Genomic DNA, 14,659 nt, shown 5'->3' on the forward strand with positions numbered 1-14,659 from the left:
GGAATGATGACGAACCCGATAAAAATAACAAGATTGTAAAAAAAAAAAGAAAAATAAACTGAAGATGCTATTTGGGCCTCACTAAAATGAGACCCTCCTGAAACTCTTACATTATGCACCAAATAAATCTGACATTCTACTGCAGTACGTTATGTCTTACAGTGTTGGGGCCTGTTCTGAAGCAGTTTGCTGACGGGTGGCAGCCTCCATTGTTGACCAGGCAGCCATCAACCTCTGTGAACACACACACCAGGATATAAATAAAATTTTCTGACATATAAAACATGTAAATCAGACGTGTTTAGTGTTGTTAGAAGGTGTGTTGTTTTTCTTTGATGGGGCCAGGCTAGCAGTTTCCTGTTTACAGTCTTTGTGCTAACTGAAATTAAACCCTTGAAACATATTTAGGACCTTTTAAGGGCTTAATTTCAGAAAATTTCACATATTTGAAGGGTTTTCCAGGTGTTGGTAAGTGGCTTCAGGCTTGGGGTGTGGAGTCAGAGGTCAAAGGTCAGGACTACAAACCCAGGCAGACGACCCCATCTCCAGTGTAACCCTTTAGACAGGTACAGGTCCTTTGCCCTGCTGAGACCTTCATACAGGTGGCAAACCCTGAACATCCACCATTAGACCTGCTGCACAAGTCCAGCTCTGAGAGAGAAGGAAAACAGTCACATGTGAGACAGTGAGATAACATGTGTACTGGTATGGCTGTACATTGAGAGGACCGGTTTGAGACCAAAGTGAGGACATGTTGGGAAAGTGAAGACATTTTAGGCAGTCCTCACACCTTCAAAGGGTTTGAGTGTTAAGCCTTGGTTTTAGGGGTAAGGTCAGAATCAGGTTTAGGTTCAGATTTGGATAAGTGTTGGGGTAGACATTTAGTTGTGGTTAAATGTTAGGTTGAGGCAAGTAGGGGTTATTGTTAAGGTTAGCGACAGTCTCCAGGAAATTAATCTAAGTTGATGTCAAGTCCTCTGAAGTGACTGAAACCTGTTTACACACGTTGTGGGACCTCAGCCCGAGAGTACCTGGTTAAAGACATGATGGCAAACTGCTAACCTCAGTGGGATATTAGCCAGAATTCACCTCAGCAGGTTTACAGCTGCAGGTAGAGTTAAAGATGGGATTAGGGGAATGAGTTAACATTAACTGTAGCCTTACTGTAACCTGACTTCCAGAATAAACTGACATCTTCCAGGCGAGGTTGATGGTTCGCAGAACTTGGTTGCAATCTGCCATCTTGTCTGCAGTGAGGTCCCCTCTCACTTGGCCTTATAGTGATGACTTAGGGTTAGGTTAAGTTTAAGTAAGTAGTGGTTAGAAATGAGGCTACTGGCAGGTCCCCAGGAAATTTATGTAAAATGTGTGTGTGTGTGTGTGTGTGTGTGTACCATTGCAGTAGGTGCCATTGCCTTCATATCCAGCTACACACACACAGGCTGCAGCAGATCCCTGTGGCCCTGTTATACAGCTGCAGAAAAGGACAAAGTGCTCAATTCTCATTTTTTGTTAAACAGTTAACACTTTTTTGTTGCACAGTGCCCAACAATGACATCATGACTTTGTTGCATTACTTTTGCTTTTGTTGCACATGCTGCTCCCATGCAGCATACATTCTCTTATTATATTTTTATATATTTTTATTATATTTCTGCATTTGCTGCTTAAAGTGTCTTGGTCCACAAGCTGAGGACCATGGCTTTGACCCTTTTGCAAGATAATTTGAGTCTGTAATATTAGGTATAATAATTGTCATTAGATACTGTATTTGTCCAACACACAAAATACGTGCAATGGTAATTAGTCAGTGGTGTCAGACAGCCAGGTTGGCTGTTTTGATTTTTTTGGGTAAATTTGCAGCTCCTCCAAAATGCAGTGGTTTTCGATTCAGATAGACAATATAGCTGTGCACACAACAACAGGAAGACTTACTTGGCATTCTCGTCACACACACCTCCACAGGCATCATCCTTGATCTCTGAGACACACACAAAGATTTCAGGTGATAATAGATTAGAGAAATTATATCAAGTGTGGTTACAATGTCTCTGTGTATTTCTATGTGTCTTACCTACAGAGCAGGAGGCTCCTTTCCAACCCTTGTAACACACACACCTGCCACTTCCTGCCAGACCGTCCTCACATTTCCCATGGTCACACACACACTCTGCAACACAGATGCAAAGATTAAACTGTGACAACATTGCTTTCTCAGTGGCTTAATCTGTTACGTTAAAAATATGACACATTCCCTCAGAGATGAAGCTACAGCTTCTTATCATCCAAAAGCGTCATAGCTTTGTTGATTATTGGCGGCATAGTTTTGTGGAAGCTGTAAGTTGGTTTGTGTAGTTTGTTAGCATCACAGCTTTCACTGGTTTGTTAGGCTTGTAATATTTTTAGCCTTTCAAACATATTGGCATCATAGCTTTGTTAGCATCGTATGTGGTTTCTCAGGTTTGTCAGCCTTGAAGGTTTGCTGGAATTGTAGCTTCATTAGCCTTGTGAGTTTGTTAGTGTTACAAGGGTTTTGGCATTGTACATTTGTTAGTCTTGCGGTTTGTTAGCCTTACCAGCATGTTAGCATTGAAGGTTTGCTAGTCTTGCCAATTTGTTAGCATTCCAGGTTTATTATTGCAGGTTTCTTAGCTGCTTTCAGTTAAGATTTTTAGCCTCACAACCGTATTAGCATAATAGTCAGTCTGGCTATGTTTTATTTTTAGTATTGCAAGTTGGTTAGCCACTTGGGTTTGTTCATCTCTCAGGTGTGTTGACCAACAGTCATTACTTATGCACTCAGTTTTGCGTATGACATTTCAGGCAGAGAAGAGACATACAGGAACCAGTTCAGCACATTCCAGTGACAGTGCAAACTTCATAAACAACACCTGAATCTGTGACATACCAAGTCCATTGGTTTCAAACTCTGTTAAATGCTTGTGGTTTTGCTCATGCTAACATTACCTCTATTGCTAATTACACAATTGCCCATCTCAGGCAGCTGAGCTTTGTTTGCTCCTCTGTTGCATGTCCTCTTTCACATAATGTTACCCTGATTCATTTTCTTTTTCCTGCATTTTCTAGGACTTCATACAGATGGCTTTAGTATCCACTATCAGGCAGTCTGAAAAGCAGCAACACATTTTAAGCCAAATCATGATTACTAGTGCACCGGGCAATAAAATTGTCTTAAAGATTAAAAGAACAATTTTTTTTCAGAATTCAACACCTATAGCTTTCATGAGGTTCTGATAATGCTTTAGCAAGTCTGTGTTTTGGTCAGTTTGATTAAGTAACACCCTGTGACCCTATTCAGGAATAAGCAGTATAGATAATGGATGGATGGATTAAGTAACACCCCCTGGTGGCTGAAACACATCATGCCAAACAACGTTTGTGTGTTCAGTTGTATTTCTGTCAGGAAGTGTGTGTGTGTGTGTGTGTGTGTGTGTCGCTCCATTGCGGTGCAGTTAACTCCGTATCGTCCAGGCTCACAGTCCTCGCATGCGGTACCATGGAAACCCTCGTAGCAATGGCACTCCCCATTGCCATGGTTACCATCCTGACACTCCCCGTGATTGGAGCACCAGCTGCCGACATCTCCGGGGCATTTGAAGCACTCGTGGCCGTAGTAACCAGGGCAACAAGACTGATCCTGCAGGACAGACGTGTCATTATTATTATCATCATCATCATCATCGCTTAACATCATCAGCTTGTTAAAGGCGCATTAAGATTTTCTACACTGTCTGATAACAAGTACAAGATGTGTATTTAATGTCTGCCACCATAGCATTTACATTAATGTGAGTGACACATTTAATTCAATTAAGTTTGTCTTAAAATTTACAATGCGTGTTGGTGTTTTAAAAATTTTAGGTTTGACCTAGTAAGATTATGGTGACCACATTTAAATAAAAGTGATGTGGGAGTTATTTTTGCTACTGTATTTATGTAAAGAGATGTATGTCTAAAAGAAGTTTTAGTATAGTATTAGCAGAAGTAGTATCGTAGCAGCTAGTACTAACTACTGCCACTACCAGTAGAACGCCAGCTACCCATAGCAGGCATTAGTATAGTAGTAGTATTTGCAGTCAGAGCAATAATACTAGCACTAGTTTAGGTACTGGTAACAAGAAAAGTAGAACTTAAGTCCTAGGAGTAGTATCAGCAAACCATGGTAGGCTGAAGACATTTGATGACACAGCCTTGCACTGACTTCCTCCTGGATCCAACCCGCTTCCTGTATCTACAGTTAGGCACCATGTTGGCTGGAAATCGTTTCTTGATCTGCAGTAGAACACGTAAGAAACAACAGCTGAAACCCAAACTGAGAGCTGTAAGAAAACACAGGAACCTATCGAATGAGTGAGACAGATTGAGGGCTGCACGTAAATAAGCTCCATTCTGACTAAGGGCGCAACAATTCTCCAAATCCACATTTTGGTTTACACTTTGTTTTTGGTATCGTTTTTGCCCTAACTTTAAATAGAATAATCATTTTGTGATTTACATGTGTTACAATGTGAAATAAAAAATATATTTTGTTACTTTAGTAACGTAATGAGAGCGCAACAGCCTGTACCTGCATCAAGACAGTGGACACATTTCAATTTCAGAACTGTTACCCCTTTAAATCTTTTTTAAGTATTTTTTTCAGGCACATTCTGCCTTTATTAGCTAGTGGGTCATGGAGAGGTGGACAGGAAACAAAGGAGACACAGAGAAAGGGGGAGACCTGCAATAAATGTCAGCGGTCGGACTCAAACTGCCAACAATGCACACACTGTGAATGTGTACATGGTGCGCAGCTCTGTAACCGTTCAGCCACTGGGGTGCCCATTCACTCCTAATCCTGACATACAAGTAATGGACTTGCTCAATAGTAAATTCACAACTCAACTGTGTGCTGTGCAAGTAAGACCATCAGCACCTGTACAACACAGTGCGATTAAATCTAATCTACTGCTCTCAATCCTCATTTTGTAAGCATATGACAGTAGATTAGATTCTGAGGTCCCTTCTGAGGCTGGAGGTTGAGTTTTTGTATAATGTTGCACAGGTGTTCATTTTATGGCGTCGACCCCCTAAAAATTTAACAGCTTTCTTACTGGTGCATAGTTCAAGAGACAGCGAGGTGGTCCATCACAGTCTGAACACCTTCCCTGGAGACAGCGAGAGAGAGGGAGAGGGGCAGGAATAACTGGGACACACATCAATCAACCTGTCAGTCCACTCGCTTATCTTTTTGTCCACCCATCCATTCATTCGTCCATCTATGCTGCTTTCCATTTATTAATTCACAGCCTTTCATTCATCCACCCATGACTCAATCCATTCTTACATTTTTTTGCAGGAAGACCTGCTTGCTACATCTGTTGTGGCGAACTTTGAGGACCTGAGGGAGAACCATGATGACTCCGTACTGCGTCTCAATGAAACTGCCGTCAAGAGGAACATCATTCACAACTGTCTGTAGGATGAGAGGAGGAAAAACTAGTAACTCTGCTTGGTTGGTAAAGATTTCCACATAGAATCAAGAGGAAGAGCAGAGCTGGTCATGGCAACATGCCACATCATAAGATCTTGAAAAATACCAGCTGTGGTTGAAACATCAGTTACACTGATGGAAGCTTATGGAAGCTCTGTGTGCAGTTTTTTTGTATTATTTTAAAGATCTACAAGTACACATCATCAAAAGACCAACCTGGTGTGCTTGCATGTTTTAGCACATTAGTTGCAAATATTTTATTCTTCACAAAAAAGTGCATCATCTTCCAAATCATCCCATCAGTTTTTAGATAAATTTTCTTCTCTCCAGGTGAGTCAGTGGTCTCAAATAATTTCAATTAAATTACCTTTCAGAGGCTTGAAACCTGCTTGAAACCAGAGATAATCCATGACAGTCAAAATTTAGGAAGATAAAATTTTCTGTCATCCCCTGATAGTCCAGCTGTGAGCAACAATTTTCAAGCCTTTATTCTGCTGAAGAAGAATTTTATTGACAATCACTGTCATGAAATCAAACCCAGAAGATAAATGATAAGCAGATATATACTATATACAGTATATTTTTAAAAAGCAATGTACTCAACTCAACTTTATTTATAAAGCACTTTAACACAGCCGAGGCCAACAAAGTGCTTAACATAAGATACAATTCAAAACATCTAAAAACATGACAACTACAATATTAAAATACCAATAAAATAACATAAAAGAACCAACATAGCGAAATAACAAAATACTATACTAACAAAACTATGAGTTTATGCCTGGCCCTCGGTACCTCCAGCAAGAGCTGGTCAGCTGATCTGAGGCACCGGGAGGGACTATAAGGAAATAAAAGCTCAGCAAGATACAATGGAGCAAGACCATTCAAAGACTTAAAAACAAATAAAAGAATCTTAAAATGAATCCTGAAAGACACTGGAAACCAATGAAGGGATGCCAAAATAGGAGTTATATGCTCCCTTGAATGCACCCCAGCCAAGAGACGGGCAGCCGCATTCTGAACCAATTGTAGACGAGCCAGTGATGACTGGCTGACTCCGACATAAAGAGCGTTACAGTAATCCAAGCGTGATGTAATAAATGCATGGATTACTGTCTCAAAGTGCTGGCGTGAAAGAAAAGGCTATGTGAGCAATTTGTTTCTTGTATTAATTTTGCTGATTGGCAGATTTCAGATGTCAAAAGATCCCTGAACACACCACCAGGGAAATATTTAAAAATGAAACTGCAAGTTACACAAAAAATAACTTACCACAAAAAGTTGTTTAAATGACTGGGACCGATTAACACAACACGATGGGGATACCTGTTTGATAATGTTTTTATGCTTTCTAAATACGCAGTAGGAGAAAAGATGACTAAAACTTCATATTATACTTTATACAATATGCCTTAACTAGTATAAATGGAAGCATATGTAGATTTTCTTTCATTTGGGTTATGTTTGCCTCTATTTGTATATTATGTTTGTTGTTGTGAGGCTGTGTGTGTACAGAATGTTTGATTTCCGCTGCTGAACAACTCCTGGAACATTATATGTAAACTGTTAGGTCAGCAAATTGTGCTAGTAGGTGTACATACCAAAATACTTTGCTCATTATTGTGTCTGAAAATTGAGGGATGGCTCACATACAGAAAAAATTGAACTGAAACCTATGGCTGCCTCAAAGGAAGGAAATTAATCAACTGATAACAAATCAAAAGCAGCAGCGTGGTCCTTAAACTAACACACAAATCTTCAATGATCTTGTGTGAGAAAGCTTTGGAAAGTTGGCCTCAGGACTACGATGCTTACGATTGGTCCAGTTATTGTTACCTGGTTGTTGTTGTTTAAGTGGAACTGGACCTGGTAGTCTCTTCCGAGCAGAGTGCTTTTCAACATGACATCACCCAGGCGGTCCGGGAACAGCAGCTCATTGGGAACTACATGGTAATTGAACACATCAGATTCCTGGACAGAGAAATACAGAGATACACATAGAGATAAACAGGGAGAAGAGGGTTAAAGCATCATTCTGGTTTATTGAAAATCATCACCCACATCTCTGATTTGCTATCTGCTGTTGTGTTCACTAGCCCCCCTTTTACGCTGCCCATCCAATTCAGGAGTTTTACTGTGGTTTTCCACCATTCTGTATAAAAGGTACAGTGACGGCATGACAGGATGAGGCAGAAGGAGGGGTTGAATGAGGTGAATGAGGAGAGGGAGCGGTGTCAGCGAGAATAACATGCTGGATGTCATGATAATGATGTTTCCAGATCAGTTGCAGTCTATGCACTGGCTCACATCATTAGGACCCACCAGGAGGGAGGAGTTAGTCCTGCTGAGGTGCTGCCTGATGGCATCGTCTGTTGGCAGCAGGATGGTGAAATCCAACACACCCAAATTCTCTGACAGGTTGTACATCTGTGAGAAAGCACAGATTTTAACTTATGGTACACACAAGGAATTTGACTCTGGTACAGAACCGAGGGAGCCATTTGTGGCACTGACTCAAATATAACATGAAAATATAAAAAAAGTTACCCTAAGAAAATAAAAACATTAAGCCTAAACACACACATGCATTAAAACATGACAGATAAACATATCTCACCAGAGCGTACTGTCTGAACAGAGTGAAATTGTTGGTGGTGTTCAGGAAGGCCATTAGGGTGGGGGGCTCAGTGGGAAGATCCGAGATGGATGGGGCAAGAACCTGACCAAACCCAGAAAGACAAACGAATAAACAAACACACAGAGCTCAGTTCATTAGACATTTGCTGGGGACAGAAAGGCCATTCACTTTACCCACAAAAGACCCTCAAACTGTCTATTTTATATTGTGTGTGAGGTCCATTTTAGTCATTTCCCCCTCGTCATCCACCTCCTGATCTACCAATTTTGAGTAACCAACCCAAATTCCTGCAGAGTTTGATCAAAACCCTCTCAAAATGATACCTCACACACAGATTACTATTCATTCATAAATCAGGACAATTAATGCACTTTCACTTGGGCTTTAACAATAAAGTTGTTTTAAACATGACTCAAGTTACTGTGGATGTTACCATTCAACAATCTAGTGATCTTTCCTGTAGCACCACTATTATGACAACGTAGCTCTTTTACTTGTAAGTCCAAAAATAGTTAAATCACCATCATGTCGTTCGCTCTTCTCGACTTGCTGGCTGATAAGGCGCTGCCTCTTACCTGGTCTATGATGTGCAAGTAGCCATTGATTGCAAGCAGGTTGGGGGTGAGGATGGAGGCGTTTCCGATGCGAATCGCCTGGTAAAAAAACAACAGTTAACTACAGCTGCGTTTTCACTGAACCTAACAAGCAGTACACCCCATACTTTCCAAATCTGTCAACCCAGCATAGCCTCAAGGGCTGATGTGGACCAATCAGCTTTACTTTACGATGTATTTTTTTTCCTTGTCTGTTTCTGTTCAGACGAGGGCAAAGCTGTGCTCACACACACACACCTGAACAGAGGATGTGTCACATGTGCTTGTAATGCTAATAGCTGATGTGTGAAGATGCTGACATTTAACCAATCATGGGCATCGGGTCTGCACACACCCACCGACTTCCTCCCCACCCCACGAGTACCTAGATGCTGTTTAAACATGGAGAATTTTCAACACAAAACTGACCAGTCGTCGCAATCACCCCACTCTTACCATGCTGCTGCTGCTGATTTCCCAGGAGGTGGGGGGGTGCAGGGTCTGCACCCTGCTGCCCACCAGTCTTTCCAGATCTTCTACAGCGTAGTGTCCTGGTAGGTAGTGGGCCCTGCAACCAGAGGACACAAAATAGTTGTGACTCATTTCAAGGAACACAAATTCACAACAGGCTCCGGAGAGATAGTGGATGAAGGATCTGTGATCTATCGAGTCAAATGTTCTAAAGGTGAAGAGTGTGTCTGTGTGTGTTACAGTGTTGTGATCAAAGTGAGGAGGTAAGTCACCGCAGGAAGTGAGGCAGGTGGTGTCGGCTGGCCCAGAACGAGACCTGAGCAGAAGTTATGTTCTTCAGAGCTTCTCTGGACGGAACCAACACTGTGAGGTTCCCACTCAGGTCCTCAGAGAAGTGATTGTACTTCTAACAGCACAAATACACATAAATATGTTATTCTCAGAGTCCTCTTACCAGCCAGATTACTACTTTCTCAATATTTATAACAGTTCCATGCCAGCAGGCTGTTTCAGCTGTTTAAGACTAGATCCTTTTATTAATAACCGGAAAGAGCTGAAGTTAGTTCAGTCACCAAGATAAATTCAGTCTGAACGTTGTGTAGCAGTTACACTATGAAGTACAGTAACCATCCAAGTTAGTTCTTACACACCTGCATCAACTGGAAGAAGCTGAAGAACTTTGGGTTCATGTCCAGCTCCTACAAATGTATACACACACACACACACACACACACACACACACACAGTTATTATGGTATTTAGTCAAACTTTGCACTGGAGACGAATCAGCATGTCACTTCTAATGAGGTCTGAATATTTACATCCAGTAAGGAGCCATAGCAGGTGACTCCATTTCCCATGTAGCCATCAGGACAGGTACAGGTGTGAGTGTCGGCCTCTTTCAGCTCACACTTCGCCTGACAGAGTACAACAGACAGGGATGACAAAACCTACCACAGTAGTGGTACAACAGTGGCCAATTCTCTCTCTATGGAGAAGTTGTCACTCATAACACAAATAAGCACATTGGACACCCAGACTTCACATGGAAAAGAAGCCGAAGTTGTAGTGAAAGTCTGAAAATGCCATTTTAAAAGCTTCACCACATTTTCTCTTTAAAAGTTGAAAACTCCTATTTAACAGTGGATGACCATAAACTACACTGAACAGTCATTTATAAATGCAACACTTTTGTGTTTGCCCCCATTTTTCATAAGCTGAACTCAAAGATCTACGACTTTTTCTATGTACACAAAAGACCTATTTCTCTCAAATATTGTTAGAGAGCACTTCTCCTTTGCCGAGATAATCCATCCACCGCACAGGTGTGGCATATGAAGATGCTGATTAGACAGCATGATTATTGCACAGGTGTGCCTTAGGCTGCACATTTTAGAGAAATGGGGGCAAACACAAAAGTGTTGCATTTATACGACTGTTCAGTGTATTTATCTCTACAGAGAGCAGATCAGGACATTGTTTACACTATGATTCTTCTGGTGTTATTAGCACCACAAGCCGTCCACCACTATTATGGTGGAGGCAGAAATCTCAGCAACAGAGGTCTTACTCTGTGTTTATGTTTGTTTGGATTCAGAGGTAAGCATTTAAAGTAATTTAATTAACACTGAAGCTTATTTAGAAAGTTGTGCCGATGTGCTGTTAGAGATGGCGAATTTCAAGTTAGTAAATACTTTCCATGTGTGTGCATGTACCAGGTCATGGCAGCCTCCGTTATTTGTGAGGCAGGGGTTGATGAGGTCACACACGATCCCGTTACCCATATAACCTTTTTTACACTCACACCGACTCTGCAGACAAACAGATAAACAGTTCTCAACAGTCTTTTACAATATGTACAGTCAGGCAGCTGATTAGAAACTTCTGAATTCATTATATTCACAGTAGGAGATTAAAAAAAGAGAGAAGAGACTAAAGCACCTTTCAGACATGTACTCTTTTTCATTAATCAATTCATTAATCATTAATTCATTTCAGAATGATCCCTCTGGTCAATCGGATATCTCAGAGTGACCACCGGCCAATCACACTTTAACTGACCATGTCCAATCTCCGCCAATGAACTGGTGTATCCCTAGTTAGGAACATTAATGTAAAAGTGCTATGAAAGCCGTCACTTTAACAGATTGATGAAGCCGGCAATGTCTGAAAAGGGCTCGATAGTCGAGGAGTAGTGTGGCAGTTTCTCTGAGCTGACATGGGCTGGGACATCTGTTAAAACAAGTGTGGGACAGAAAAGTGAAAACAAAGCTGCCAGTGTCTGTTGCCCTTTAGAAAGGCAGGGAGGACTGGGAGGGAACAGATAGTCTAAATATTATTAGTAACTGTTAATAACAGCTTATCATCCATCTTCAGCTGTTAGTAACAGACCGATCCGGGTCCAACGTAGTAACAGTCAGCGTTGGGGCTGCAGGGTCTTGGACTCTCCAGCAGGCAATTGTTAATCTCCACACACATTTTGCCGTCACCTGTCCAACCCCCGGCACACACACACGACACATTACCTGGACCCACATAAACGCACTCTGCCTACAGAAAGAGAGAGAGGGAGAGAGAGACTGAACTTCAGCTTTATTTATACCAGGGGAAATCTGGTTTGCATGCAGGCCTTAAAACAATCAAGCTGGCACTGATGACAATGAACAGAAACAACCAATAGTGCAGATATACAACATGTATTAAAAAGAGACAGTAGGGTAAACCAAGTTTAAATATTAAATCCTTTGATGATGACCCACAGCACAAAACCTGTGAGTTAATCAGTGCTATGTGATTTTGCTGATGTATGAACAGAGCTGATTCCAGACACAATGACCACTGATGTTTTGAGCAGATGTCTACTGGGTGGCCAGATTCATTATGACATCAGCATGGGAGAAAACAGGATTACACTATTTCTATTTTATTATTATTGGTTAATGATGAGAAGATTCGTACCAAGCGAATAGTGCTCTTATTATTTTGAAATACTGGGGAGAGGAGTTGGGGAGAGGGGTTTGCAGATTAATAAAAGGGGGGGAGGGTATCTAAAATAGTAAGAACCAGTTAGACAACATTTGCACACACACATAACAACAGTCTTACATTAGTGTGGCAGCCTCCTCGGTTACTCTTCAGGCAGGGGTTTATAGGAGAACAGGAGTGACCATCGCCCTCATATCCATCCCTACACACACACCTGGTGCAACACACACATACACACACACACACACACACACACAGTAATTATATGTTGAACAAACTCAGCAGCTGTTGAGGTAATGGAGGAGTGACGCAGGCTCCCGAACCCCTCCTGATAAATTCTGTTTATTTTGCAGAGAACCACTGAAGAATTTGGGAATCCTCCTTTAAATCGTTTAAAAAGAATCAGGGTGGGGTTTCAGCTCACAGTACAACTGGTGATCCATAACCAGTGGACAACAGCTAGCAGCAGACATGTGGGTGTAGGATTGGAGATGGAACAAAGGCCACATGCCAGTCAGCACCTCACACACCCCAAAACCAAAGCAGGACCTCCAAGATAACGGGATCAGTCAGATCTTTGGTCTGCCAGACCTTATCCACATTTAACATTCCAGGAACGTCTCAATGCGAACAAGTTTTTATTATGTTTAGTTTAAAAGCCATTAGTGAAGAACGAAACTACAAGCAATTGGTGACTCCATGACACTTGGATGGGATTTACAATCGACAGTGGGAGGATCCACCTGTGAGATAACACAGATGAGAGAAAGGAGTGGAACTTTTATGAGCCTGCGTTCCCTCACCACATACCATAACCCTACACCAAGAATGGAAATTTTATACATCACAAAATTACATCAACAGAAAGTCCTCTGTATCTTTTTGTTTTCTCAGTTGATCCAAAACATAATCTAGTAACAGGGAGACTGTGTTATTAGCAGCAGGCTAACCGTTAGCACTCAGCTAGGCTACTGACAGGAAGCCAAGCGTAATGTTGCAACAACAATATGTCTCTTATATAAACTAATGTTAAATAGTAAATAAGTAGTAAACTCTACCCAGTGTATTTGCGGTCAACACATAAAACCTGTGCTCCCACTTCTGGTCACTAAGAAGTTCTGTCTGCTCTGAGACTAGAGGTTTCAGGTTTCTCAGCACACTCCTGAAATCTGTGGCTATTTACAGGTGAACCATGACTGAGTGTAAGGTCTGTGGTGTCACAGATTTTCTCTGCCTGTCCATGTCTGAAAGATTTCAGTGGGGCAAACATAGATGCACCTCGTTCAGCAGAGGAACATGAGAGCAGCCTGTTAGTGACAAACTATGCAACTACATTAGTTGCAGTGGAGGGGTTAAAAAATAAGAAAAACAAATCTCCAAGTTAAAAGGACTTTAAATAATGAATCAAATTAGATGTAGTAGTAGTTGCATCTTACACAGTGTGCAGTCCTGTGTGTGTACAGTAAGCATGGATGTGACAGTGTTGCTGCAGACCGTCAGAGTTGCAGGGCATGGCCGTATTGTCACAGTTTTCTCCAGTGTATCCCTCTATACAAGATCCTCTCCGACACAAACCACCACTGCCTGGACGGTTATCACACACACCGTGGACACAGCGACACTCTGAAAACAAACACACACACATCTGGTAGTAAACTTTGTGGTATATTTAAAGTTAAAGATACAGTGGGCAAATGTACACACTATAAAATTAGCTAATATGGGACTCATGGATGATAATTAACTGTTGGAAGAGTAAAAATGAAAGAGATCCTCATCCAGTCTCTGACTGGATCTCTCTCTGACCCATTTACAGACACAGTTTCTTCATGTGTCTGACAAATCAGACAGCCATCTGACCTCAGAAAAGGTAAGTATGAATGTACCCAAGAAGTATTCAAGACAAACTGATATCCAGTCAAACCCCTTTTGGAGGTAGTTTGAGATGCATCCTAACCAGATGCTGAAACGATATAAATGTATCTTCCTCTCAAAGACAGGAACATGATCTTCCCATAGTGACCGACAGCCTTTTTTAATACACTCACGGCCTGTCTCCTCTATCTTTGGGATAACAGTGGCTAAAGTTACACTAAACCATTGTTCCCCATCTCTTATGGATCACTGCTGTCATAACTAAACTGACAAAAAGCATAAATAAATTTTGCTGTGGCTTTTCTGTTACCAAACAGTTTGAATTTCATGTAGCCCAGGAAGACAAACATGGATTGTAATCATATTTGTGCACTGGCCAACAAAGACAGATATAGTCAGTTGGCAGCTCATTAGAAACACCTATCTAAAAATAAGTCAGTCAAATCCAACGGTCCTGCAATAAATCCTCCATGAATGTTCAGTTTTTGTTGAAACTGTTCTTGTGAGATGTTGATTCAACTGTGTGATCATTTTGGAGGCTGTAGTTTGTCTGTGCTGTTGTCAAACTACACTGCATCTACTGTATACAGAGGCATTCCT

The 14,659-nt window shown here is 41.4% G+C and overlaps 1 protein-coding gene across 1 annotated transcript in view; it reads right to left on the reverse strand.

Annotated features, from left to right (window-relative positions):
• stab1 (stabilin 1) overlaps positions 1-14,659 on the reverse strand; it is a 68,260-nt gene that overhangs the window by 34,087 nt on the left and 19,514 nt on the right. Inside the window, exons 22-42 of the mRNA XM_020611175.1 lie at positions 13,621-13,807; positions 12,305-12,398; positions 11,591-11,749; positions 10,915-11,010; positions 10,021-10,116; positions 9,850-9,897; positions 9,472-9,605; positions 9,185-9,296; positions 8,711-8,788; positions 8,115-8,216; positions 7,820-7,924; positions 7,334-7,468; positions 5,348-5,476; positions 5,115-5,168; positions 4,180-4,293; positions 3,463-3,658; positions 2,075-2,170; positions 1,936-1,981; positions 1,395-1,474; positions 526-651; positions 161-234 (exon numbers count right to left, since the gene is read on the reverse strand). Of these exons, the coding sequence (XP_020466831.1) occupies positions 161-234; positions 526-651; positions 1,395-1,474; positions 1,936-1,981; positions 2,075-2,170; positions 3,463-3,658; positions 4,180-4,293; positions 5,115-5,168; positions 5,348-5,476; positions 7,334-7,468; positions 7,820-7,924; positions 8,115-8,216; positions 8,711-8,788; positions 9,185-9,296; positions 9,472-9,605; positions 9,850-9,897; positions 10,021-10,116; positions 10,915-11,010; positions 11,591-11,749; positions 12,305-12,398; positions 13,621-13,807 (2,261 nt within the window). The remainder of the gene's footprint in view (positions 1-160; positions 235-525; positions 652-1,394; positions 1,475-1,935; positions 1,982-2,074; positions 2,171-3,462; positions 3,659-4,179; positions 4,294-5,114; positions 5,169-5,347; positions 5,477-7,333; positions 7,469-7,819; positions 7,925-8,114; positions 8,217-8,710; positions 8,789-9,184; positions 9,297-9,471; positions 9,606-9,849; positions 9,898-10,020; positions 10,117-10,914; positions 11,011-11,590; positions 11,750-12,304; positions 12,399-13,620; positions 13,808-14,659) is intronic.

Source organism: Monopterus albus, unplaced genomic scaffold (genome assembly GCF_001952655.1).
Source record: "Monopterus albus unplaced genomic scaffold, M_albus_1.0 scaffold110.1, whole genome shotgun sequence".
NCBI classification, from domain to species: domain Eukaryota; kingdom Metazoa; phylum Chordata; class Actinopteri; order Synbranchiformes; family Synbranchidae; genus Monopterus; species Monopterus albus.